The sequence below is a fragment of the Calypte anna genome, chromosome 1 (assembly GCF_003957555.1).
Source record: "Calypte anna isolate BGI_N300 chromosome 1, bCalAnn1_v1.p, whole genome shotgun sequence".
In the NCBI taxonomy this organism is placed as follows: domain Eukaryota; kingdom Metazoa; phylum Chordata; class Aves; order Apodiformes; family Trochilidae; genus Calypte; species Calypte anna.
The window spans coordinates 86279592-86305896 of record NC_044244.1 but is presented as its reverse complement, the minus strand read 5'-3'; the positions used below and the strand labels follow the sequence as shown (position 1 = coordinate 86305896).

Sequence of the window (26305 nt, the reverse complement as noted above, 5' to 3'; positions counted from 1 at the left end):
ATGAGGATAACCATCCTCCTGAGCCTTCTGTTCCACATGGCAGCTACTTTTCACCAAGTGTGAGTGATGCTGAGCTTCTGTTTTGGTCTTTTTCATGAAGGCATCAGTCCAGGTAGTTGGACCACATCCCATGTCATCAGATCTTGTGCTTTCTACTCTATCAGATTACCCTAAAGAGTTATTTACTTGCCTCCTGTGCATTAGATTGATTCCTGTGAGAAAATATAAGCCACTCTTTTGGGGGGCTTCCAAGTCAAACTCTAGGCTCAGGGATGTTTTCTTCTCCAGTTACCAGGTCAAATCACTGGTATCTAGACTGCAAGGTTATGAGGCACTTCTGAAGACTGCAGGGGATGGTTTTGTGGAATGAGATGACTGGAGCAAGGGGTCTGAAAAAGATTATAAGGCTGTACTTAAGTTAACCTAGCAGGAACTATTAATCAATTTATCAGTGAAGCAATCACTTTGCTGGGTTAGCTGTTTCTTTTTAATATTGGCTGCAGTCATGACACACTGTTGAGGAGTTCTGCAGGAGTCAGCTACTGCAGGGAAGCTCTTTCACATCTTTAATCTCTGAACCTGCTGCCACGTCTGATGCCTTATTTTCCTTGCCTCAGGCATTACCTGGTGGTGATCCCTGCAGATCTCCGTTACCCATCCACCCAAGTTGCCTGCCTCCATATTACCTGCTATGAAGCAAAGCTTCAAGTGAATCTCGTCCTGGAGAGCTCTGCAGGACATGAGCTCTTAGTGCAAGAAACAATCCAGAAAGAGAAGACTTTCATGTGCACCAAGTTCCAGGTGAGTCAGCCTAGGCAAATGCCATCACTGATTTTCTCTTCAGGAACTGTAAATCCCTATCCAGGGATGACATGGACAGGACACACTTTGCCTTCGAGTGAGCCTGCTGAAAAGGGGAGTGGATAGTGCCTAAGGATGTGTAGCCCAGCAGTATTTCCCACTGAATTCCCCTTTTGAATCTATTTTTAAAATTGAAGTCACATTTGTTAATACCTACCACACTTCTATCTGCTTCTTCCTCTTCCATCCCAGACCAGATGAGTTGGATTTAGCTCTTCTCTGAAGGATTTTTACAGCTCCACAGCTAAAGCCTGGGGAAATGATGGTTTGCACGACACACTGCTGCTTCTGCAGTTTCTGTAGGACCTGAAGTCAGGCAACAACTCAGCTCCTAGGAGCTCCTGAAGAGCAGTTGGGTAGAAACGGATGTGTTTGTTGTTTTAAAATAGCATTTTGGAGCAGATAAATTGTTGGTGAGAACTTAGCAAAGATCTGGGATATGGAAGACATGCTTAAACAGTATCCCTTCTATTATACAGAATATTCTGTGCTGAGGCTGCTGTGGTCTTTGGCTGCTAAAGTCAGGAAGACCCTCTGGTTGCCTTTTCTGATCTGGCTTTCTTAACTTGTGCATGCAGGGTAGTTCTGAAGGCCTAGCATTTGAGGCTGTTTTACAGCTTGATTCTCTGCTATCATCTCCCACTCTTCTGACATCTGTTCATCTTCTTGACTTGGTCTGAAAACCAAGTCAGACACCTGCTTGTCATCAGAAGCAAAATTCCTTAACCAGTGGGGAAAAGGACAAATTCCATGACATGTAGAGCCTTCTGTTGCCATTATGGACTGAGTGAGATCTGGATGTGATCTGGATCCAGTATGTTGGAGTGGGTTACCCTGGGACAGGGGTAGAGGCACTGGTCGGTTCTTCCACTTTACTCTCAATTCCTGTTTATGGCCCCTGGGAGATTACCTGGGGCCTATGTCCTCTCCTTTCTCCATCTGTATAGGTTCCACCTCCAGCTGATGGCACGGAGGAGATTGCCACTGTCAAACTGATCATCACAGGTGAAGGGGTCAGTATTGAGGAGAAGAAAAAAGTTCTGATCCGCAAGGCCATCGGTGGCACCTTCATCCAAACAGACAAACCCATCTATCAACCAGGACAGATAGGTGAGACCTGGAAATAGGAGCATCTGGGGACCCTAGACTTTCTGCTAGGAATACCATGTGGAAAGCCTGTGGTTCCCAGATATAGATAGATGGATAGCCCTAGCAGAAGGCTGTGAGAAAATGTCTCTTGCTGCTGTGATATTTTCAGTGATTGTAATGTCTGTCTTGTGGTTGCAGAAGGTCCATTGTATCTTATGTGTGGGAATGTTTGTGCCTGGAGTTGTCATAAATGTGTACAGAATGGAGACAGGAGCTGGGGAAACAGATAAAACAGGGGTCTGCAGAAAGGATTGAGATCTTATAGATATATTCCCTGATTTCCTTGCCTTCAGTGAAATTTCGCGTTGTGACTCTGGATGAGGAACTCACTGCACTCAACGATTCGGTAAGCCAGCCCTGAGGGGCTGTGGAAAAGGCTGCCTTGTTTTGTGTGTGGATCTTACTCCCTTTCTACCCTGCTCAATCTACAAAGCTCCAACTTTACCACATGGAAAAGTTTCCACAAGCCAGGCTTGATGAGTGTCCACAGGAGAATACTAATTCTAAGAAAACCTGATGAGTCAGAAGGATGGTAGAGGTGTATATGTCTCTTGCTTGTCTTGATAATATGGTCATGCAAGCAGAAGTGTGAGATATACCCATTCCTGATGTTTGAAAAACAGGTTTTCCTGAGTTTGTGGTGGGGATGAGTGCTCTTATTCTGGCTCCTACAAGCTGGACACGGGAAATTCTGATAAGATATTGCATTAGGACAAACTTTTTTAATTAAAGTGATAATCAGATATTGAAAGAGGTGCCCAGAGAAGACATTTTAATCTTCAGAGATGTTCAAAACTCAGATGGAGAAGGCTATGAGCAATCTGCCCTGAGAAGGCATGCTTCAGCTGTGTTTTGGACTTGTTGACCTCCAGAGGTTCCTTCCAAACTATACAATCCTATACTGCTGTTATCCCTGTAAGATTTCAGCTGACCGAGATCTAGATCTATTTGGGCAGTGAGTTTTCCTGATGGAGGACTCTGACAGAAGTGATTAGCATGTGCTGAGTGACCCCTAAATTGGCTTTTCCTTTTCCCTTTCTCCAGACCTTACTGAAACAGACCTATTTGGTACTTTTCCTTTTTGGTGAGCTGTTTTTTACTTTATATTGTCAGTGCTCTAAGTTTTCAAATCACTAGTTGCACATCCTCCATCTCTGAAAGATCTGAAATGCCTTGTCTGTGTTTCTGGCATGTGCTTCTGTCTTCTAATGTTTTTGCCTTTTTTTCCCCCCAGATTTCCCTGTTTCTTCAGGTGAGTGATGCTGAAATACAGTGTTACAGGACTGTTGATGGCAGCCATTTCACTGAGCTATTCATATTCACTTCCATATTTTATAGATCTCTGAGTCAAATAAGATTTCTTAAATTTTTATGCACTTACTTGAGGTTATGCTCCCATTTACTTCACTAGAAATCTGAGTTGTTCTAGACTAGCAAGAGTATAGACAGATCAACTTAGACCTTTATGAAGAAAAGAACTGTGGAGGATCTTGCTTTGAGATCAGAATTTAGATAAGTGTGGAAGGAGACTTGGGTGCTGAAAGCAGAATCTGAGTGATATATTGTCTTTAAAATTTCTTGGTGAGCCTGTGCCAAACCTCTTCCCTTAGCTGTATAACCTGGTAGTCTGCAAACTGAAAATCTGAAGCTTTGTTTCTAATGGGTAGGGTGTGATGCCAGGAGATGCAGGATTAATGGTTTCTTTCTTTCTTGTGGGTGTAGGATCCTAAGAACAACCGGATAGAGCAGTGGCTGAATGTGGTACCCCAAGATGGCATTGCAGATCTGTCTTTCCAGATGAGTGATGAACCTCTCCTGGGGACATATGTCATCAGTGTAAACAATGCAAAAGCATATGGCAGCTTCTCTGTTGAGGAGTATGGTATGAGCACGTGAGGGATATGTCTGAGTTGCAGAGAGGACCTTGCATTCTTCATCTGGGAAGCAGGGTGTTTATTCCATGACAATCATCCTGGGAGCAAATGGGAAAAGTGATAGCATCTGTCACAGAAAGAGTCTGAACTGAGGCTTAGGAGAGAAATCACTCTGGGACCTTGGGTCAGCCTGTGCATGGCCCCAGGCCTTTGACACAGCTGATCTCTGCACATCTCTGCATCAGACAAAACAGGGTGGGCTTTTCCAAAAAGCATGAATTCCAGTGCCATCCCACTTCTCTTTCATCCCCTAATGACCTGTGTTGGAAGGCTGGTCTTCTCTCAGTGCAGATAGCTGTCAGAACTGCAGGGGCATGGACATATTTGGGTTTTAGTTTGGGAAGGAGCAATCAACCAGCCACTACACACTAATTTGTGAAAGTAACAATGGAAATCTTCCTTTTTCCTTTCCCATCACCTTCCTACTTCATTTCCTGGCTCCTGTTCCACCATCATGTTGATTCTCTGGAGAGGCTGTCCCTGGCCATTACTTCCTACAGTTGTTTTTTAAAATTTTTTTCCCTCCAGTGCTGCCAAAATTTGAAGTGATATTTGAGGCACCAAATCAGATTTATGCACTAGAGAAAATCTTCCCACTCCGGGTATGTGGCAGGTGAGGATTCTGCTTGGAGGGATGGCCCTGTGTTAAATTCTACCCTGATGAGCACTGAATGGCTTGGTAACCATGAGGACCTCAGGGAAAACTTACCACACTTCAGTTACTGTAGGCCACAATCTTCCACAACAGCTGTTTGCACCCTGATACAACATAAAACATTCCTACGACTATCCTTTTGGTACTCTTGTGCACCTTCTCTAAAAACACTCCACAAGTGTCTACACACAAAACCCGGAGGAGCACCGTGCCCTTTCACAAGCAGCCATTTGTGAGACAGAACATACCAGATGTTTGGTGATCATTTCCCTGCAGAAGAAATCCATGGGCTATGAAGGGAAACTTTTCCAGATTATGCTCTAGGCAAAACTAGAGGCAAAAAGAAATTGCCCTAGGTACAGTCCAAGGACTACACTAGAGTTAACATCCTCATGTAAAGGTGCTTTCTTAATGAAAGGCACTTTCTTCATCACCTATACTTCTGCTGGGAAGATGATGGATGCCTTCAGCAGCTTTCTTAATCAGCCTCCTGAGTTTATTGCAAGTGATGCTGATATAAAGTGCAGTCCTCTGTGCTGGGTCAGCACCTACAACACTGGTTCCCTCTAACAGATTAGTTTGGCACTAATTATATCACAGAGCCCTTGCTCTCCCATCACTGCAGTGCATAGCCCAACCCTGCTTAATGCATAAGGTCTCCTGGACCTGCTGTATGGCTGCCACTCTTGTGCTATGTTGTAAATATCTATGAATAAGTGGTCTCTGAGGCTCACCAGAGGAAGCCCTGTGTTTTCTCACTGTGTGTGACTGTCTCTTGTTTCCCTGCTTCCCTAAACAGGTACACCTATGGAAAGAGTGTCCAGGGGATGGTTCACGTGAGCCTTTGTCAAAAAAGAGCCCTGTTCCTGCCCAGTGCTTCGAAACCTGATCTCTGCCAGGAATTCAACAACCAGGTGAGATGGTTAGCAGGAGCTGAACTGGATCCAGAGATATTTGTGCTCAGCCTCAGAGCGATGTGCTGCCATTTTTGCTGCTATGAACAGTGGTCTATTGGTGCTGCTTCTTAGTGACCGTGCCTGGTGATTGTCACCTTGTGCATCACATGCTCGCTCCACATCCTGGGCTGCTATGTCAAAAGACAAGCTCCCTGAGAGTAGGGATTTTGTGTTGCTGTCTCTGCACTCTTTGGGTGATTTCTGACGTTAGGTGCCTTGCTCAGCCCTTGTTTCCTCTTTCTGTACTTTCAGACAGATGAGACAGGATGCTTCTTCACAAATGTGAGTTTGTCCTCCTTCAGTCGAGACTTTCGGTACTATCAGGACAGCATAGCTGCAGAGGCTTCACTGGTGGAGGATGGCACAGGTAACTCTGGAAACATCTGGCTAACAAGAGGCATGGGAAGATGTACTGATTCTACCAAAGACACTCAGGCTAGCCAGGGCTCTGAGCTTTCTAAGCACATGGGGGGCCTGCCATCTAACCTCACAGAGCCACCAGTTCCTGACAGCGTGACACGCTCACCCTGAGTGCCTGTGGTCTCAGGTGGTAAAGCTTAGGGACCTTCCTAAGGGTTAGAAGTAAGCAGGAGGAAGACTAGATATGCAGAGCCCTTGGGCAGGCCACCTCCCTGGTGTGAAATATATCTGCAACTGAACATACGCATCAGTATCACCAGTGGGGAAACTGCTGAGGGGTGTTTGGCTTCCTTGCTCTCTCCCTTATGTTTCTGTCTTGCTGCTTTCATTCAGAGATTCATGTCAATGCTTCTCACAAATTACTCATCTCCAAGATTGGCGGGATGGCCTTGTTTGATGATGTGAATTCTTACTACCACGCTGGAGGCATGTACAGGGGGAAGGTAATTCCCTGTTACAGTCCTTTGGAGGGGGGGACAGTGAGCAAAGCCTTCACTGTGACTGCTACCTTGTGTCTCATCTGATCTCATCTCCATCCAGGGGCTTTGAGGGCATGAATGACTCCCAGGGACAAAACTCTTGAATTGTCAAAAGTGAGAAAACCACTCAAGACTGCTCTTTGCCAAATAAGCTCTGAGTAGTAGCAGCTATAGGGTTCCACCTGTGTGGTTCAAACCCACACAGGTGGAATTTCAGAAGCCAGGGGGCCTTTTGCTGTGAAGAGTTAGAGAGCATAGAGGTGGATGGATGTCATAGTGCAAGTGATAACAGGAAGTGACCTGTTGAAGTACTGATAACACTGTTAGTGACTAAAAGAGTGACCTTGCTGGTTTTGGAAACGCTGCTCCTGACTTGAAGAAGATTCTGTTTGCTGATTAGACTCTTCTGTACTTCTCTTGCTCACCATGATGTTCTCAGATTAAAGTCATCAACTACCAAGGCAAGACAGAGAAGAACAAAGAAGTCCTCCTTTTAGTAAACTGTGGGGAGAAGCATTTTAAGCAGAAGTACATCACTGGGGACTCTGGGACAGCTTCATTTAGCCTGAACACAACTGCTTGCAACAGTACCTCGGCTTCCTTGGAGGTAAGTGAAGAAGGATCTGTCGTGTCGACAGATGTACGCATGCATCTCAGAGATATTTACTGTCTCACAAACATCTCCTGAAGCACCTGAGCATCTTCTGGAACTTGGCTCCCTATGAGAGCTTATTCTTCAGATCCCAATTGCTTTCTTCATAAGCTCTCCACACAGAGACCTCTGCTCAAACTTGATCTGATCTTCTTACCAAGTTGCAGCTGGCTTGATTTGCAGCTGACTCACTTAACTAGAGAAATTAAATGTGGTATGTTGTTTTTTCTTACCAGGCAAGTGTTCTACATCAAGATTTGGATAAAGAGCCTGGGACAGTTGATTTGAGTTACCAGCAAGCCTCTCATTTCATTCAACCATTCTACAGCACCAGCAGGAGTTTTCTGTCTGTTGTCCATGTGCCGGAAATTATGCCCTGTGGCATAGAGCAGTCTATCCAGGTGGACTTCAAAATTTACCGGGAAGACCTGGAACATGGACCCAAGCGTGTCGTTTTCTCCTACTTTGTGAGTTTCTGGGGGAGTGCTAGTGGATGATGGCACAAGATCAGCACCTCCTGCTGTTCAAGCCTGATACATGATAGATTTGGTTCAGTGTGGAACAGATGCCTCATCCAGCCATCATGGAGCTGGATCCTGGTTTTAATTCTGGGGCTGCAGTAATAGCAAGAAAGGTAGCACTTTTTTCTGGGCTCTGCAGAGATGCAGGGCAGGTGTTGGCCTTACCTGTCCTCCCTTAAGTCTTTTGATCCCCTGCTACCTGAAAGCAAGTAAAAGCCATATACTTCCCCCTGCCCCCTTTAATTTCAAATTGCATTGTTACTTTGACCTGTACAGTGGTCTCGAAGACTATGTAACTGGCATTCCTTTTCTGTATTCCTTCACTAGGTCACAGGGAAAAGAGGGATAGTCCATGCAGGTCAGAAGACAGTTTGGGTTGGGCTGCCAAGAAGTAAGTGCACTTTTCTATTTCTTGTCTACAAAGCATTCACTGGCCTCTTACTTACATCTTGTCTTCCTGAATGTGTCATAAGCCTCATAGCTATTTAGAGCTGGCTCACTACTTGTTTGTTGAAAGAGTAGTGTGCCTTTCAAGTTTTCATGTTTCCTTTACTCTTCTGCTTGGTACCTAGAGAATGGTACCCAGCATTTCCCAACCCATAGGCTCATCCTCTGTTTTATCCATTTTCAAAGAAGTCTCTTTTTTCTACCCCTGCAAGCAGCATAAAACTTCAGCGTCACCGTCTGTCAAAATTTTCCTCTTTAATTTGCAATTATTAAAAATAATCTTTGAGTAGTTAGGATGTCACCACTTATTATTTTGATATCTGCTTCTCCAGCTCTTTTTAAAAAGGCTTAAACTATAGATATTTTGGGACAAAGGCCATCTCTTTGTTGGTGATGGAAAGGGAGATATTTGGTGATAGGAGGCTTTGAAAGATGTTTGAGACTCTCACTCTTTGTGGAATTTAGCTTGAACTCCAAAGTGTTATTCCTTGAACAGAAGTGTTATCTTCTTGAACAGAACCAGGAATCTTCTTTTGCTGGTCTTGTATCCAGAGATGTGCTGATTGTTTCAGTAATCTCCAGAAATTAACTTGATCCTGAAAGACTTGAGGGAAGGTATTAAACATGCAGAGTGGCAAAAGCTGATACAAGTTAAAAATTAACTACTATCCCCTCTCTCCGCCATCTAGTGCTGCAAGGTTTCTTCTCCATCCCTCTTACCTTCAGCTTCATCTATGCCCCAGCTCCAAGACTTGTTGTTTATGTTATCTTCCCTAATGGAAAAATCATTGCTGATTCTGCCATCTTCAGTGTCTCCATGTGTTTCAAAAATAAGGTAGGATTTGTGCCTGAGGCCATACCTAAATGTGTGAGAGTGTATGTGTCTGTGGCAATGAAACAAGAGACTAACTGCACGTGGTATGTGTATCCACTTGTGGCTTGATGCTTTGTGGGATGCTGTGATGAGAGCTGCAGGATGTGTATGGTGAAATGTGCTGTGTTGTATGAAGCAAGTACATGATGAGCATTGTGGAGGCTGCTGCAGTGTTTGGGAAAGGCAAGGAATTGCTGTGCCTATCTCCATAGGCTTGTCTAGTGACTGCAACTCAGTAGGATTACAGCCCAGCATCGGTTATATAGTGAGATTCCCAGGAGAGCTTAAGACTGCTCTGGTGCTGCAGGAGACACTTAAGATTTGTTAGTATGTGGTGTTAGGAAGACAGCTGGAAGTGGATTTTACTGGCCATCCAGAAAGGGCTGAGCACTTGTCATTCTGATATCTGTGGGAATCAACTTTCTTGGCTGTATCTTGCAGTCCAAAGCAAACTTCTGAGGACTGACATTACCCCTGCTCCACAGCTATGGACACTGAGATTCAAACAGGAATATGAAGTGCTTTAGGAAACTGAGACCAACCCATCACAGAGCCTAGATATGAGGAGCTGGCTTATTTTTTTGATCTGGAGATTCAAAAGGAGCAGAAAGACAGCTGTGTGACGTGTGTGATTGTGGCTGACTGGTTTGCTGGGTAAAGAAAGCACTGTGTTCTGACATAGGAATGTCCTCTGTACTGTGCACTGTGCACACTGATGGTTCCCCACTGCCATTTTTTCTGGTAGAACCTCAACATGATGGTTTTTTATATAAACCCTCTGTGGCTTCCTCAAGTTTCCACCCAAGGCAAGTCCTTAGAAACTCTCTTTAATTGGTCCATTCTCTGCTCAGGAAGTGGTAGGGTGGCCAGCAGCAGAAATGTCACCTATTTACTGCCTGCCTATTGAATGCCTCCTCTTGTCAGGCATTGGAATGGCCTGCCCAGGACAGTGGTGGAGTCACCATCCCTGGAGGCATTTAAAAGGCATTTGGACCTGGTCCTTAAGGACATGGTTTAGTAGTTGACTGTGGTGTTAATTAAAGGTTGGACTGGATGATCTTGGAGGTCTCTTCCATCCTAAACATTCTGTGATTCTGTGATTCTTCCCATCCAGGTGGAGCTGGGCTTCTCAGTGCCCCAGACCCTTCCTGATGCAGAGGTTGGTCTCCACCTGCTGGCAGCTCCTGGGTCCACCTGTGCTGTTTGGGCTGTGGATCAGAGTGTCCTTTGGCCAAAGTCAGGAAAAGAGCTCAGCAACCCCTTGGTGAGTGATTCTTCTCCAAGTCCTTCCCTTCCCTTGCATTGACACGAAGAGGAAGTCAGACAGCCCACTGCATCTGTGCAGATCATATCTGCCAAGGAATGCAAAACACTGCCCAGAAGGATCAGCAGTGCTCTCAGTGTGGCAGGGGTAAGGATTTTGGGGGCATGTGTTAAGAAAGAGGTTGAATATTGCTCTGCAATGGTGATAAATGAGCTTCTGTTGTTCTGCCTCATGTTCAGTTCAGCAGATTGTGCTGGCTCTATCAGGGAGCCAGGGCAGAGTGACAACGAGCCTGGGCTTCCTGGCATGCATTCTGGCACAGTAGCCAGGAGCAAGTCAAACATGCCTTGAACACATGACAGGAAAGAACTGCCAGGTTTTATTTGTGCTGATTTTTTTTTTTTTATTTCCCAGATCTATGGACTGTTCCCATCTGTCTATAACTCCAGATATCCTCAACAAGTGTCTGAAGATGATAATTCATGTGGGTTCCCGAATTCTTATGAGCCTGATGTGTTTACAACATTCAAGGTAAAAACGGTTGATTTGGCAGGTTGGGATAATTCATGATTTGAGGGAATTGTGGCCCCCTTACTTCACCAGTATCCTAGGAACAGCCTTACAGACAGTACAGGGAACAGGTCCAGTTTAGGCCCTTGTAACTTACTTGTTGCTTGAATAAGTGATTTGAAAGTGTTGACCAAGAAGAAATTGTTGTGTGGTTACTGAACTTTGGTGATGTGCTTCAGGATGCCAAGGACAATTGGTTACTTTGACTGGATTTCACATAGTATGCTTCATCTCCATAGCAATGAACAATTGACTTCTGCAGCGTAAGACAGCATAGTAACTAAATGACCATGTGTTTGAGAAAGAATAAATTTGACTCAGTCCATATGGATTAGCTCAGAAGATCTTATTCACCCATTGCTGAGGATCTGAATAATTCCCTCTCAAAATGAAGTAAAGGAATACTTTGCCAAGCCAGAGGACATCAAAGTCCCCACTGCATGAGGGCACAAGAAGGCACAGGGTAGAGAGGAGGGGACAAGCTTCTGGTCCATCAGTTCTTTTTCTTTCCTTAAAGGAAGTGGGGTTGAAAATTATGTCCAACACCAATATCAGGAAACCCAGAGTGTGTCCAACCACACAATCTACAACTATGCTACAGGAAACTTCATTTACTTCCAGGCCCATGTTGATGTTTGACCATCCCCATACAGCATATAATGGTAAGCATTTATCATCTGTTTCTTCTTACATCAGATGCTCAGTCTTTCAGGTGAAAGCAATGCTGTATTTGAGCTAAAAGGCAGCACTTGCTGTAATTGCAAATGGATGAGTGAGAGTGTTCCCTGGTCCCAAACCTGTTGTTCTAGCATGAGCCTGGGGCTCAGTGGCTTCTGGCTCTGAAATGTTAGTGAGCTGGCTGGATCTCAAGTCTTATCTCTGAGGTGAGGGAATGGTTGCCCTTCCTTTGGTGCCTACAAATAAGGCCCACAGCAACTCTGTTGCTTGAAATGAGGCAAGAGATTTTAAAACCTGGGATAGCACCTTCTGTTTCAGTGCCAGCTGGAACAGCTCAAATGAAGGAAGCTCTGCCACCTTCCCAAGGGCTGACTGGGTGAGCTCTAAACTAGGGCATGAGGACCCTGTGGAGACTGAGTCTTTTTTATTTTCAATAGAGCATCTGACAACATCTACATACCAGCCTGCTGTGTTTTCACCTCCTTTAGCTGAAGAGAAAGTACACAAGCATTTCCCTGAAACCTGGTTATGGGATTTGTATTCCGTGGGGTGAGTAAATTGGACAGTGGAGTGTCCAGTCTGAGTGGCTTAGTGTGACTGGGAATGGCAGCAGATACAATTTGGTTTATATCATAAGATGCTGAAGATGTCTAAAGACATACATCATGGGGCTCATACCTGTCAGGCTGTTTCTCCTCAGAGATGATGTCTTTTCAAATGTATTTTCCCATGCTAAGATGATCATACAGAAGTATTGTCCACCCATACGATGTGACTGGCATGGGAATACAGGGAAGCAGGTGCATTGCAGCTAAAAATCTTGATTTAGTCCCTGTGGTCTGCTCATAGTAGCCCTATGGGCTGGCATTTCCCAAGCTGTGCTCACAGGATGTATCCTGCAATGGTGGGGAAGCTGATCTCCCCAAAGCTGTGCTCACAGGATGTGTCCTGCAATGGTGGGGAAGCTGATCTCCACAGAAGTCCTTCTTAGGAATGAGAATTGTGTCCTGTGAGGAAGTACACTCTGTGTACTTATGGAACCTGAGGGAGCTTTTGGAGATTATTTAATTGCTGGCTTAAATAATTTCTTGTTTGGCATCTCAAGATTGGAGTCTACTCAAGCTAGATGCCCCCATTCTACCTCTGCAATCCTACCTACACCATCTCTTCACTCCTCAACAGCAGTTATCTCCCATGTGATTAATCCACCAGCCTGACCTGAGCAACCAAATCATGATGTATGTGTTGTCTTTCTGTATGTGCCCAGCAAAAATGAATGTCTGCAGTTATTGGTGTCAAATAATATGATTAGCTTTAGCCAGGGCTGGTTTTATGTCTGCTGTGGTAGCAACCACAGAACAGTCTGGTGCTCTTAGAAGTTGGGGTGTGGCCTGTTGGACTTTAAGGTGTTGATGTCTCACAGGAAGGTGAATGGCTGGATCTGTCTCTTCTGCTAAGTTCTATTGATGTTAAGCCAGTCTTGTTGCTTTTCTGGTGTCTGGTTCTCTAGGCAAAGAAGTATAAAACTGCTGACATATGTAAAGCGGTTTTAGATGTGCATAGGCAAGCAATGTCTGAGGAAAGCATCGAGTGTGATTGATGGCATCTTGCAGTCATATAAGCCATCTTCAGAAAAGTTCTGTTGGTATAAGCATCTGAGGCAGAGGTCTCTACTTCTACAGGGACGTACCTATAACCCTAAAAGGGCCACAATTTCAGTAGAGATTAGGGGTTAGACTCAGGGGATGGGGTGCACTGGAGAGATTGGCACAGCCGAGGTTACTTGGGGCTGCATACAGCATGATTTAGCTAAATGCTTTTGTTGCTGTCTACTTTTTCTCAGCCCTAGTGGGAACAAGAATGTCACTGTCACAGTGCCTAGCAGCATCACAGAATGGAAAGCATCAATGTTCTGCACAGGACGTAATGGCTTTGGATTTGCTCCAACCTCCAGTCTGCTTGTGTTCAAGCCATTTCTTGTGGAGCTCACGCTGCCATCTTCTGTGATCCAGGGTGAGACCTTCATCCTGAAGGCCACAATCTTCAATAACCTGCAGCGATGCATGAAGGTAGGCAAACCTTGATAGGCTCTGTGAGAAAAGGAGGGTATGGGTTGGTAGGAGATGGCTGAAATTTGTGATGTTTATCTTGTCACCACCTGCCATCCCTGCTGTCCTTTCAGATCCAAGTGAGCCTGGAGATGTTTGCACAATTCCAGATGAAGCCATGCCAAGACTGTGTTTACAGCAGCTGTCTATGTGCTGATGAAGCTAAGACATTTCAGTGGAGAGTCACAGCTGAGCAACTGGGTGAGAAGAACAGGGAGGTGGGGTGGTAGACTTGGGATGGGACTGAGGTTGGAATTCTTTGTAAGAGTTGACATGGAGTGAGCACCTGTGTGCCCTGTTACCTTAGAGTACTTGTGTGCATTGATCCTAAAATCATGATTACTTGGAAGTCTGTTCTTGGAGGAACAGAATCATAAAAAGCTCTGATCCAAATTTTTGTTGTCAACAGGTGACTTCTATTAGTGGGAAGTACTTCTTATTAGATGTTTCATGCACCTCAATGTGTGTTATTTTCAGGGCTTTTGAACATCACCCTCAATACAGAGGCTGTGGCCACCGAGGACCTCTGTGGTGAAGAGAAACCATTTGTCCCAAACAAAGGACAGAAAGACACAATCACCAAACTCCTTCTAGTCCGGGTTAGGCAAGCTCTTCTGTTACCTAGACCTACAAGTGGACTTTGTGCAATTCCCAGATTTTGTGCAGGTTAATTTGGGGAGTTATCCCATGCTATTAATAGGTGTGTAATTGGAATCTCAGAGCCTGAGCTGAGACCACCCATGAGGGTTGATCGCTGCAGGAGGTAGAGGGCAGACATCCTCTACTTCATTACTGAATTCTACTGGAATTATAGACAACAATTTACAGTTTTATGTGATAATAATATTATTTCAGCTGAGTTTCCAGCCTGAACCAGGGTTTTGTCCATATCTGTTGCTAGTCCACTTGTAATACAATGTTCTCATTATAATGCTGTTTTTATGTGTTCCAACAGCCAGAGGGAGTGTTGGTAGAAAAGGCTCACAGCTCCATCCTGTGTCCCAAAAAAGGTAGATTGTTTGCTTCTTTTACTCTGCTCATCTCCTGCTTTCTGCCTAACCACCTCCTGGGTCATTCCACTTGTTGAAATATTTTCATTGTCAACATGACAAAGCTATGGAAGCATACTTTAAATGTGGTGTCAGCTAGAGCTTCTCCTGGGTAAGGATGTGGGGGAGGTCCAATCTTTAGCATCAACATCCATGACAGTAATGATATAGCTTGAGACCTTTTTCACCTCTGGTAATAAAACTGGACTCCTGAACACGGTGAAGCTGGAGGACGTGAGTTAGGACTGCTGCTCCTGTCTTGAATTTAACAGTGTATGATGGGGCCATTAGCAGATTTTGAGAGCCCATGGTGCACTGAGAAACACATACCTGTAACTGAAATCTGAAACAAAGTGGAGTAACATATAAAGAAAACCAGGAAGGTGGCTTTTACCGCAGAGGTTTTCCAGTAGAAGATCCTCTCAAATGCTATAGAAGAAAAGCTGTTAGCATAGCACAGCTACAGTGAGGTTGATAGGAAGGAGTTGAGGGTGGTATGTGACAGATATTTTTTATATGATCTGTAACTTCTGTGACAGGATAATTAAATGGAACAGTCTCAAACAGTCTCTGGATATTTTGAATTCTGTTTTCATCAGAATCTCTTTCTTTCTGTCCTCTCCATACTCCTTACCCTGCTGGCGTCAGGGAACCCAGCACAGGAGTCTGTATCCCTGATGTTGCCTCTGAATGTGGTTGAAGGTTCAGTCAGAGCCACCATCTCAGTCACTGGTAAGGAATTCAGCTGTTATAATACTTTTCCAAATCCCACAGCCTTAGGAAAGCCCAAACCTGGACTCTCCTACACCCTTTCTGAGCTTACCGGGACTCCGCTGCCTTGATCTTCCCATGTGCATGGCTGTGTTTCCTGGTTCCAGATAACCTAAAACAATCAGCAATGGAGAGAGTGTTCTGTTTATGGGCTTCCCCTGCTAGAATGGGAGTGTTCCTATATGGAGGGTACAGTGGAACTGTTCAGCTGGCTGGACAGAGGTGGCCTCACAGTGCTCTGCTAGTTCACTGCTGGGAATGGCTCATAGGCAGGAGGTGAATCAGCAAACCTTCTGCCCAGGAGGTGATCAGGATGCTTATATTCTGTTCCAGGTGACCTCATGGGGACAGCACTGCAGAACTTGGACCACTTGGTGCAGATGCCCCATGGCTGTGGGGAGCAGAACATGGTGCTGTTTGCCCCCATTGTCTATGTGCTGCAGTATGTGGAGAAGACGAGGCAGCTGACCCCTGAGATCAAGGAGAAGGCAACAGGATTCCTACGCAGTGGCAAGTACCACAGAACCACCTTGCTCATCTGCCTTCCCCTCTGTTGAATCTATGAATAGTTGCCTACTCCCCTTCCCTGCAGTTCACTCAACCACTTTTAATGTTAGCATCCTATTTCCTTCACAGTGCAAATATTCTGAGTGCTGATGTCCTATTCTGTGTTCCAGGGTACCAGATACAGCTGCAGTATCAACACCCTGATGGTTCCTACAGTGAATTTGGTACCAAGGATGAGTATGGTAATACTTGGTAAGTCCTGGGCTCTCTCCCTTGCTATCTACCTGCTGTCTTACAACCTGGAGGTAGGCAGCTTTCTGCTTCCAACACTGAATCCCCTCTATCCTATTGGACTCCAAATGTTCCAGATGCTTTGTGGGCTAGGGAATACCATGGGTATGCAACTGTAATTGGAATCAATTGTCCTTGGACCAGCAAATAAGGAATAGCAGAACAGTAGGTGAGGAGAGACCCACAAGTATCAAACTCCCACTATTTTTCTTTTTACTTAATTTTTGCTTAGATTCTTTATTTCAAAAATTCTTCTCACTCTCTCATTCACTCCATATCTTTCTGCTTTTCTCATGCCATTTATTTCTCTTCTATCCCCAATCAGGCTGACTGCGTTTGTGGTTAAATGCTTTGTCCAAGCCAAGCCATATATTTTCCTGGACAACAGAGCCATCCAAGCTGCTCTTACGTGGCTGGATTTCCACCAGCTTCCCAATGGCTGTTTCAGAAATGTGGGCCAACTTTTCCACACAGCCATGAAGGTAGGAGCCAGAGTGCCTTGAAGGACAACTCAGAGCAGTTTCCAAGTGTGTTGGTAATGGTTTAGTTCACTTTCATGTATTGTTCTGCTTTTGTGCGTAGGGGCAAGTCAGGGATAGATGGGACCTTTACTGAAAAGCTTCAAGTCTTTGTGTGTTAACTTTCCCAGCTATTTGTATGTTTATGCTTTTTTCAGGGAGGTGTGGATGGAGAAGTCCCCTTGGCCGCTTACATCACAGCTGCATACTTGGAGGCAGGAGAGACACCAGAGGTAAATATCAGGATTCTTTGCTGTGCTCTGGCCTTAATATCTGAATCCTGAAGAGCTTAGTGGTGTCACTGAGGCAGGTAACAGGGCGTCTTGGAGAGAACTGTGGACCAAGTAATAGACTTGGGGAGGAAAAATTTATCATTTCTCAGGAAAAAACTTCAACTATCCCTTGATAACAACATGGCTGGCAGGGGAGATTGGGAGGTTAGACTACAGGAAGCCATAGTCCATTTCCCAGGCTTTGGCTGCTCATTCCTGCTCCCCCACCCTATCCTCTCACCTCCTTGCTACTCTTTGGATGTGAGTTATTAGGGAGGAGAGGTTGGTGTAGCTGCTCCCACAGTCAAGTAAATAGCCATAATGACATTTTTAATGTGTTTTAGCTTTGCAGAAGATAAAAGCCTGGAAATGGAGTACTGTAGGAAGATACATGTTGTGAAGCAAGGCAATTAGAATTTGTACACCTAAGTGATAACAAGAGGGAATTCTTATAAACGTGCTAAAGTTCATCAGTAATTACTCTGGGGTACGGGCAGTTTAAAAAAATATAGTTAACTTGATGGAGAAATGCTCTTGGTATAGATTTTGAGAAGCAAAATTCTCTGGAAATAAAAGTAAGTGTTTTTTATTGAAACTGAAAGCAATGGGCTAAGGGAAAGAAATTATGTTTAAAGGCAAATAGAAAAGTAGGGCTTTTGAAGTTATGAGAGCTTACGACTTCTGCAGAGCTTTAACAAGAGGGAGCAACCAAAAAGCATCAGGTGGAACTTTTGGTATTCTACAAGTAGATACTATGAGCATTTCTGAGATTTGGTGGCTGCACCCAGCAATACTATTCCACCATCTAGAGAGCACAAAGATGACACAGACATTACCTTTTGCCTTTCCTAGAAGGGAAAGAGATGAGGAGCATGTCACATGTCAGAATAAATCTTAAATGTAGCTTTTGTGTGATCAAGTACTGTAGCCCTGTACTAAACCAAGAGGCCACTGAAAGAGAGGAAACAACAAAGTGCTACAGATGCACACAGACGGAACAGGCAAGTCTTTGTTTGGAATAGCAAACCTCAGATTTGGAGCAGCATAGCTGAATGCTGGAACACAACGCCACTGAGACCAGTGGGTTTGCTGCCTTCTGCCAACAGCAGTACTGGTGTTCCAGGGGAAACTGGAAATCCCAGTGACCTCAAGCCACTGCAGAGGCGAATTGAATGCAATAATCTTGGTCCGCAGGCATTTGCCATTGTGCACTGTTGCTCTTGTTGTGTTTGGACTTGGCAAGTAAGATGTGTTGGTGTTATTTCAGCTGTAAGGCTTTCATTTCACTGACAGAGCACTGCTGAAACCTATGACCAGCTCAGGGAGGGTCTGCCAAGCATCTTGCACCAAGGGCTGGAGGCACTGCTTACTAGTGCTGCACAGATACAAAGAGAAGAGTGCAGGCTTGAGAACTGAGACACTTTCAGGAATGTATGGGGTGTTTTCTATGCTGGCAAGTGCTAATGCATCCTTCTGCTTTTGTACCTCAGTGTTTGCCTGCCTCTTGTGCATTTGTGTGTGACCCACGTCTATGTCACTCTTCTCCGTAGAGTGCAGTGGTGCGCAAGGCTCTGGGCTGCATCCGTCCTTCCCTTCACAAAGCTGCCAGTACTTACACCCAGGCCCTGCTGGCCTACACCTTCTCCCTGGCTAAGGACTTTGAACGCATGCAAGAGCTACTTGATGTGCTTGACCAAAAGGCAATCAGAGCAGGTACGGGAACCTCAGTGCCAGCTGAACATCAGAGAAGGGAGAAGTGGCCTTTCTGAGCCTTTGGTTACGTGCAAGCTGGAAAAAGCATAACCTGTCCTGTGTATGTAGATTGTTGGCATCTTAGTTTTTGTGTGTCACTTTTATGTGTAATATGGAGTGCTGGGTACTGCAAAATACATGGGATTACAATTCACCCAGTGACATGATAACCCAAACAACACATTTACTCAATGGTCTGTGCAGACACAAGGCACAGTGCCTTATAGTCCTCAGGATTTCTTTCCTGACATCCCTCAATGCCATCTACTCCTTTTCTTTCTCAGATGGGCAAATCCACTGGAGTCAGACCGCATCCAGTCCCAGACCCAGCAGCAGCCCTTGGTCGCAGCCACTGTCTCTGGATGTGGAGATGACAGCCTACATTCTCCTAGCCCTGGTCTCCAAGCCAAATGTCACAGGGGCTGATCTCATCACAGCCTCTGGCATCGTGGCCTGGCTGACCAGACAGCAGAATGCCTATGGAGGGTTTGCCTCAACACAGGTAACTTGTGGCTTGGGAAGAGGATGTTGCTTGAGAAAGAACCTCTGCACAATCTGTGCACAATTATGCAAGTGTGACTGCTTTGAGGAGAGGAGCCCTTGTACAAGGAAGTCCTCAGGACAGCGAGTTCAAGTGCCTCAAGGGTCTCAGAGCTGCAAAAGTAATTGTTTCTTCCTTTGCAGGACACAGTAGTTGCCTTGCAGGCCTTGGCTAAATATGCAGCACTGACTTACAGCACGAAAGGGGTTGCAGAAGTGAGGGTGAGGTCCCAGAGAGGCTATGGGAGGAAGTTCCAAGTCTCCTACCAGAACCGGCTATTGGTGCAGGAAGCAGCACTGACAGAAGTCCCAGGAAAGTTCTTGGTGCAGGCCCACGGCAGCTGCTGTGTCTTTACCCGGGTAGGTTCACACAGGCCCTGCTGTGACAGCCCCTTTGCTCATCTTCTTACCAAACCTCTGTTGCAGCTCTATGCAAGGATGTTGTCTCTGTTGCAGCTCTATGCAAGGAAATGTACATTAACTGAGCTTTAATCCCAGCCTGCTGCCAGTGCAATAAACCTGTGTGCTGTAGTGGACTCAGAGGTAGAAAATGGCCAAATGTGAGGACAGTGATGCTTCCATGGTTCTCAGGGTATTGGACGAGGGAAATGTTGTATAGTGGTCCCACTGCTATGTGAACTGCACAGCCTCAAGGGGGAAGGGTGAGGAGAAGTAGCCCCATCTGGAAGGGTCAGAGTCTGAGTGACCCTTAGTTTGAGTATGCTCACTTCATATGTTTTTTTCACTCTAAAATCAAAGACAAAAAAGGTATGACACACGATCTTGAACCAGTTATCCATGTCTTATTCTGTGTTTTTGTCTCTTCCTGCAGATGGTGCTGAGGTACAACATGCCCTCCCCACAGGTCTCCACATACTTTGCCTTGCGAGTGAAAACCAAGCCAGTCAACTGCACTGAGGATGATCCACACTCTGTTACTGTCTACGTCAATGTCAGGTGACCCTAAAAACACAGCTCCCCTTGGGAAGGAAAGCCAGGCATGGCTGGAGAGCTGAGGGCTGCTTCTTGGCTGGAGGCAGTAGGCAGCTTCAGTTAGAAGGTCCAGAGGAAAGATGGAAAAGGAAAGATAAAAGTGTCTCCAGGGAAGGAAGGGGAAATGTTTCTGAAGGATTTGATTCTTGCTAGGGAGAGATGTGCAAGTTAGATCAGAGATGCTCAGAGCAGCGCAGCCATCATCTGCACTATGTGAGAGGGAACAGTGACTTCCTTGGTCCCAGTCCTGGCTGGGCTGTCTGGCTCAGGGTCCTGCACATAGGGCGTGGTGGTGGAGAGAAGAGGAAGCTGGGATAAATTATTATTTTTTTTAATCTTCTCCCCTAGATACACTGGGAAGAGATCCACTTCCAACATGGTGATCATGGAGGTGTCCCTGCTGTCTGGATTCATCCTTGCTCCAGGGTCCGGGATGTCTGTAAGAAGCCTGGAATCAGGCTGGTGATGAGGTGTCAGTGAGACCATCTATGCCCCAGGAGAGAGGGAGGTTGCATAGGAGGGTGTGGCCTGTCTCTCCTCTGAGCCATCTCACTATCCCTTCCCATCAGCCACACACGAAATGTGAACACATACTGTCAGCTCTCTCTTTGTGCCTTGAGGATGGTGATCCTTCTGGCCCAATTTACTCAGCATATCCTTGACAGCTAATTAGCACAGGTTCCTGTCCTTGGGTTTTGCAGGAGCTGAGTTGCCCTGCAGGGAGATAAGCTTTAAAGGCTAAGAGCCCAGGATAAGTTCAGAAGTGAGTGGAGTGAGTGAGTGAGAACTTGCCCACTCAAGCCTAGGTAAAACTTGTTGGGATGTCACACAGTTGCTTTTCAAAAGACCCAACTAAATTGCTTCCTCTGCTGTCCTGTCCTAGCACCCTGTAAGAAGAACTGAGAAAACACAAGGAGGTGTTGCCATCTACGTGGACAAGGTAACTGTGTGCTGCTGGAAAAGCTGCAAGAGTGGAGGACAGTGGCAGAGTTCTGTGGAGAATCCAGGGCTGGGCTAGCAGAGCAGGATATTCAAGATTTATCTTGAAGACCTGCCTTTGACTCTACAAAATTGTTCTTGCCTATCAATATTGCCTATCAATATCAAATTTAGGTGAGGAGTGAAAGAACAGCTCACAAATGAATTGTTACTTTTTCTCCCCCAGCTGAGCCATAAGCCTGAGACCTATGTCCTGCATCTGGAGCGGGAGATTGGGGTGACCAACCTGAAGCCTGGCCATGTCAGGGTCTATGACTACTACCATCCAGGTGAGTGTGGAACCATGAGGTTCTAGAGCTGTCTGGGTGTTTGTACTTGGCTCTGTGCAGGGATAACTCGGTTCTTTCCTGTCCTATTGCAGAGGAGCAAGCCCTGGCTTATTACAATGTCTTCTGCATCTGAGGTAGGTGTGAGTCCCTTCCTCAGCCCCTGTACAGACCTTCCATCCCTACTATGTTTCTTCTGCCATACAGCCACTTCCCTGTGTTTTTTTCTGTGTATTTTCAATTCAACATGGTCCCTTCATCTAGGACTGTATCTGGAATTATCTAGGCCTCGACTGACTTTAGCCTCTGCCTTCTGCTTTCTGGACTTCATAATGTAGTTTTTGCTGGCTTGTCCTGTAGGCAGGACATGAAGTGTTTAATGTGGCCATGCTGTTAAGGTCTTGTCATGTGCATCTTCAGGGACACTCTCATGGCTGTCTGGGCTGGTATAGTGCATGGGACTGCCTGCCAGCTGAGTGACAGTGCTCATAGATAGTTTGCACTGTTCCAGAAGAACTTGCAAGTTCTAGTACTTGCAAGTAGTACTAGTTTGAGTGGTACTAGTTTGAGTTTGCAGAGTCCCACCTATTTTCCTGGGGAGGTGCTGAGATAAAACAAGGGCACTAGATCAAGCCAGAGAAATACTTTCCTTTATAGTCCTCAGGGAGAGCCTAGATTCCCTAGCTATTAGCATCCCAGTTTATAATTTGGGTCATATTATTCGCTCTCTGATTCTCCCTCTTCCTATTATTTGTTTAAAGTCTTGGTCTTCCCTTACTGTCCATTATTTCTGCCCACAGGGAGCCCACTAGTGTGAGATGCACTAGCACAGCAGGGCTGCTGCACTATTGCTTCTGGTATGATGGGGTGTGCATCATCTGGAAAGTTACATCTCAGTGGGCTGGGGCAAATCTCAAGTTGGATTTCAGGTCTAAACCCAGCCCAAGCCTTCCTACTCATCCTGACAGCTACTTCCTGGTGAATTCTTTGGGGTGTCTGATTAATTCTGATTGTCTTAATCCAGGGATTTTCTTGCTTGTAACAAGAATGAAAATAAAACCTAAATCACAAATCTGGGTACTGTGGTGTGTGTTCAGACTCTGTGACAGAGTATTACATTGGAGGAGAGAGCAGAGGTAAACTCTCATGGTGTAGCTGAACTGTGCACTGGGCTTTCATTTCTTCCAGCACTGGATTCCACTCCAGCAACATCATGCAGCCGTCTGTATGGGGTGAGGAATCCTAGCTCTGTATGAAGACTCATCCCACAGTGCATTGTCCTGCATATAGATGTGGCTAAGCAAAAAGGCTTTGGCTGAATCTGCACTTTAGATGAGTGTAAAGTAAATCTACCCTGCTGTTTATATCACTGATGAACTTCTGTCCTCTTAGTAAAGAAAGAGGAAAAAGATTAATTTTTTAGTTTCTGCACCTCCTGTGAAGCTGCATCTTGCACAAGACAGTTCAAACATGACATTCAAACATGACAAAAGGACATTCAGCTTGTGATCTGGGATGTAAAGCTTGGCAATGCTGTACTGCTGTATAGGTAGGTAGGTCTCCATAGATCCTTGCTAGAGCTGGATGAGTGTGATGGCTGAGAACAAAGTCAGGGTTAGGAGTGTAAGGTCTGGGAGGGCAGGGGGGATGGAGGGACTGCATTTGGACACAGCCCTGAAAGTACCCAGACCTGCAGCAAGGCTGGGATTTGTGGTATTTTAAAGGAAGGGATTTGGAAAATGTGTTTAAATTTCAACTTTGAAGTTGCAGATTAGCCCTCAAGTCTCAGCCAGCCCCCTCTGCAAGGCAAAGACAAGAGCATTGCACACTCTTTTGGTTGAAAGCAAACTCCCTCCACAGCACATGAAGGAGATCATCCCTCAAGGCACACTGCTGAGAGCCTACTCCATGCTTCCTGTGCAGGATTAACAGTCCCAGAATCAATGCATAAATTCAGCACAGCAGTTCGGTGTTACCTGGGCCATGTGCGGTGCCAGAAGTAGCTGTGCTGAAGTTCCAGGTGTCACTTTCTCCCTCCTTCTGCACCTTTGTTTAAGCAGGTGGTTTTGCTTCACATTATTCAGTCTTTAGCAGTCCATGAGTCATGCAGAGCCCAACTCTGCAGGACAGGGTTTTGGGTTTATTTGCCAGAATACTTTCTCTGAAACTTTTTAGAAACAGCTTCGAAGATACTGCAGCTTTCTTTGCAAATGTATCCTCTCCCTCATTGCCTCTGATCATGTCTGCCCTTGCTGCTATCAAAAAGCAGCACTGGAGTTGGTACTGGTACTCAGAGAGCACCATAAGCTAGAGCTTGGGCTTTTGCAGAGAGGATGGGACCCCACTTCTCGCTACCAATGCCACCATATTCTTACCATCAGTTTTGCAGTGTTCACAAAGCACAGGCAACAGCTGTGATAGCAGTCCCTGGAATGGGGGAGGTTTATTGGGAAAGCAACTGCTGCAGTGCTACTTTCTCCTTGCTGACCCCTGGAGGGTTAGGCTCAGGCTCATGCATGAACCCATTTTTGCCAGAAGAATTCACACACAAAATCATAGAATCACAGAATCATAGAATAGGCTGGGTTGGAAGGGACCTCAGAGATCATCGAGTCCAACCCTTGATCAACTACCGCCACAGTCACTAGACTATGGCACTGAGTGCCATATCGAGTCGCTTTTAAAAACCCCCACTCATGCATGTATACATGCACTGTGTGTAAAAATTGCATATAACTACATTTTTTGACTCATTATCTATTGCAATTTCTGTGCCCACTTACTTAACATCTCTTCCAGTCCTTCAAAATGTTCTTTCTTAAGGTGTGGACACCCATGGTATATGGCTACTAGAAAGCATTTGGAGGGAAGTGGCTGTTTTCCAGGACAGTTTGAAGATAAGAAAAAAAATCCACTTTTGTACAAAACACATCGATTTTTCTGTGGCCTAAACTTTTCCCTCTGTGCTTAGAGCAAAAAGTGTCAAATATCACATCACATTCATTCATTCTTTGCAGAACTGAGAGGTTGAAGTGATTCAGCTTGGTGGTGTGTGTTCTTCCATCTAGCTTGTGATTAGCTCCACTGCACGGGCACAGAGGTCTCTCTCCCTCCAGGGACAGAAATCCAGCCTCAGCTCCCTGTGTGCCTTTTGCCCATCCCTGGAAGAACTGATCAAGGGGTCTGTGGGCTGGGCAAAGGATCTCAACATAAGACAGTATCCAGGTACAGTGTGCTTTGCCATGAGTTCCAGGGAATTCAGAGTCCTCCTAAGATGTGCTTGCTTCCCAAGTGCCTCTTGGTCACCAGCAGCAGCTCATCACCATGGCAGTCATGGGAGATGGAGGTGGGGCTGTACAGAGGAATCATGCACACCAAACCCTTGACTTTGTTTTTGCTGTTCCAACATTTATTTCTTCCTGTTTCGTTGCCTGGGAGCTGGGTTGATTTGCTCAGGGTATAGGCTTCCCATCAGTGCTAAGTCCAGAACTTCAGAGGTGTTCACATGTTCACTCTCACAAAAGAGCTGCTCAAGTCAGTAGGAACCAGGACCCTCGATAGCTTTGCCTTTGTGAGCCCCTGTGCTGTTATGAGGAATCTGGCTGTTCCCTGGAACTGCTGTGGATCTACCGTGAACAAACAAATATCAGAAGGGATTGTTCAGCAGGCACTGCCTGTACCTTTTGATACCCACGGAAAGAAATGAAGGGCAGCTGAGTGTCAGAGAGTGATTCATGGCCTTGCTCTGGTTCCTGTTCCCTTGTTTATCCAGCTGCACTAACACCTTTTTTTTCTTCAGCTGTTGGCACTAGCAGTTCTGAGTCAAACAAAGCCCAGGTTTAGGCACAAAAAGAAGAGAAAGGATTTGTATCTGCCCCCTCTGTGTGTGTGGATAAAAAAAAGCCCTGAACCCTCACTTCCTTGGTATGCATCAGTCTTTCCTAAAGAAAAGGAAAATATTACTTACTAGGCTCTATGATTTTAAGAGCTCAGTTTGGTACTGGAGGATAAACTAGTGATGCATTTGTATATGATCTACTTCCACTAAAGTAGAAGAACTTCCTTATTTTAAGAATAAGTACTAGAACCAGATTTTGTTTTCAAATATAATAAGGTGCTCAGTATAATCAATAGACTAAGGTGTAAAGTTTGCATGTGTGAAGAAACTCCCAGACTAGGTGGAGTGGCTCTAGGGTAAGAGCCACTGTCTCTTGGCAGCTAGAGAAAATCCTCTGGCCATGCAGGACTCCAGCCATGCAGTGTTTGACCTCCCTGACTGATGGTTAACCCTCATTTGCACCAGGGAGTGTATGTGGAAGGCCCTTAGGGGAGCCCACAAAGAACTGTGTGATGTATCTGCAGTAAACAACAGTTGTGATTCCATCTTCAAGCTGAAATACCCGTGGGGCAGAGATGAGAGCTCTGCCTTCTCTCTGTGGTCTCCTCTTGGCTAAGGCAGCACTTTTTGAAGGAGCAAGCACTGTCATATATACTTACTCTGTACAAAGCCTGGTCCAGACTGAGACCTGTCTTGGGAGCTGCAGACTCAGAAAGCTTGGGAACAGCATGACCACAGGAGTTCTCTGTAAGCTCCAGCTGAGTGCTCATGCCAAGGGGTCGCAAGACAATCCAGCTGGAGAGAAAACAATGGGACTGGAGTTGCAACTGGTACAGGGAGCAGGGTCAGCCCAGTGACCAGGAAACAGGCTGCAAAATAAAAAGCCAAGTTTTCTGTATGAGGCTGGTCTATCCACAGGGGAGTAGGAAAGTGGAGAGGCT

General features: G+C 45.5%; 1 protein-coding gene across 1 annotated transcript; it reads left to right on the top strand.

Annotated features, from left to right (window-relative positions):
• LOC103536987 (alpha-2-macroglobulin-like protein 1) lies at positions 1 to 21662 on the top strand. Its single transcript, XM_030452448.1, has 35 exons — positions 1 to 59; positions 618 to 801; positions 1809 to 1971; positions 2304 to 2356; positions 3245 to 3262; positions 3733 to 3892; positions 4473 to 4557; positions 5399 to 5513; positions 5808 to 5922; positions 6309 to 6418; positions 6894 to 7061; positions 7343 to 7573; positions 7955 to 8018; positions 8764 to 8909; positions 10063 to 10212; positions 10627 to 10743; positions 11300 to 11444; positions 11898 to 12009; positions 13304 to 13529; positions 13643 to 13769; positions 14046 to 14167; positions 14524 to 14578; positions 15266 to 15349; positions 15722 to 15898; positions 16066 to 16147; positions 16512 to 16668; positions 16863 to 16937; positions 18527 to 18689; positions 19013 to 19230; positions 19413 to 19628; positions 20101 to 20225; positions 20610 to 20700; positions 21145 to 21201; positions 21427 to 21529; positions 21622 to 21662. The coding sequence occupies exons 1-35, from the start codon at positions 1 to 3 to the stop codon at positions 21660 to 21662; spliced, it is 4314 nt and encodes a 1437-aa protein (XP_030308308.1).
• The last annotated feature ends 4643 nt before the right edge of the window (positions 21663 to 26305 follow it).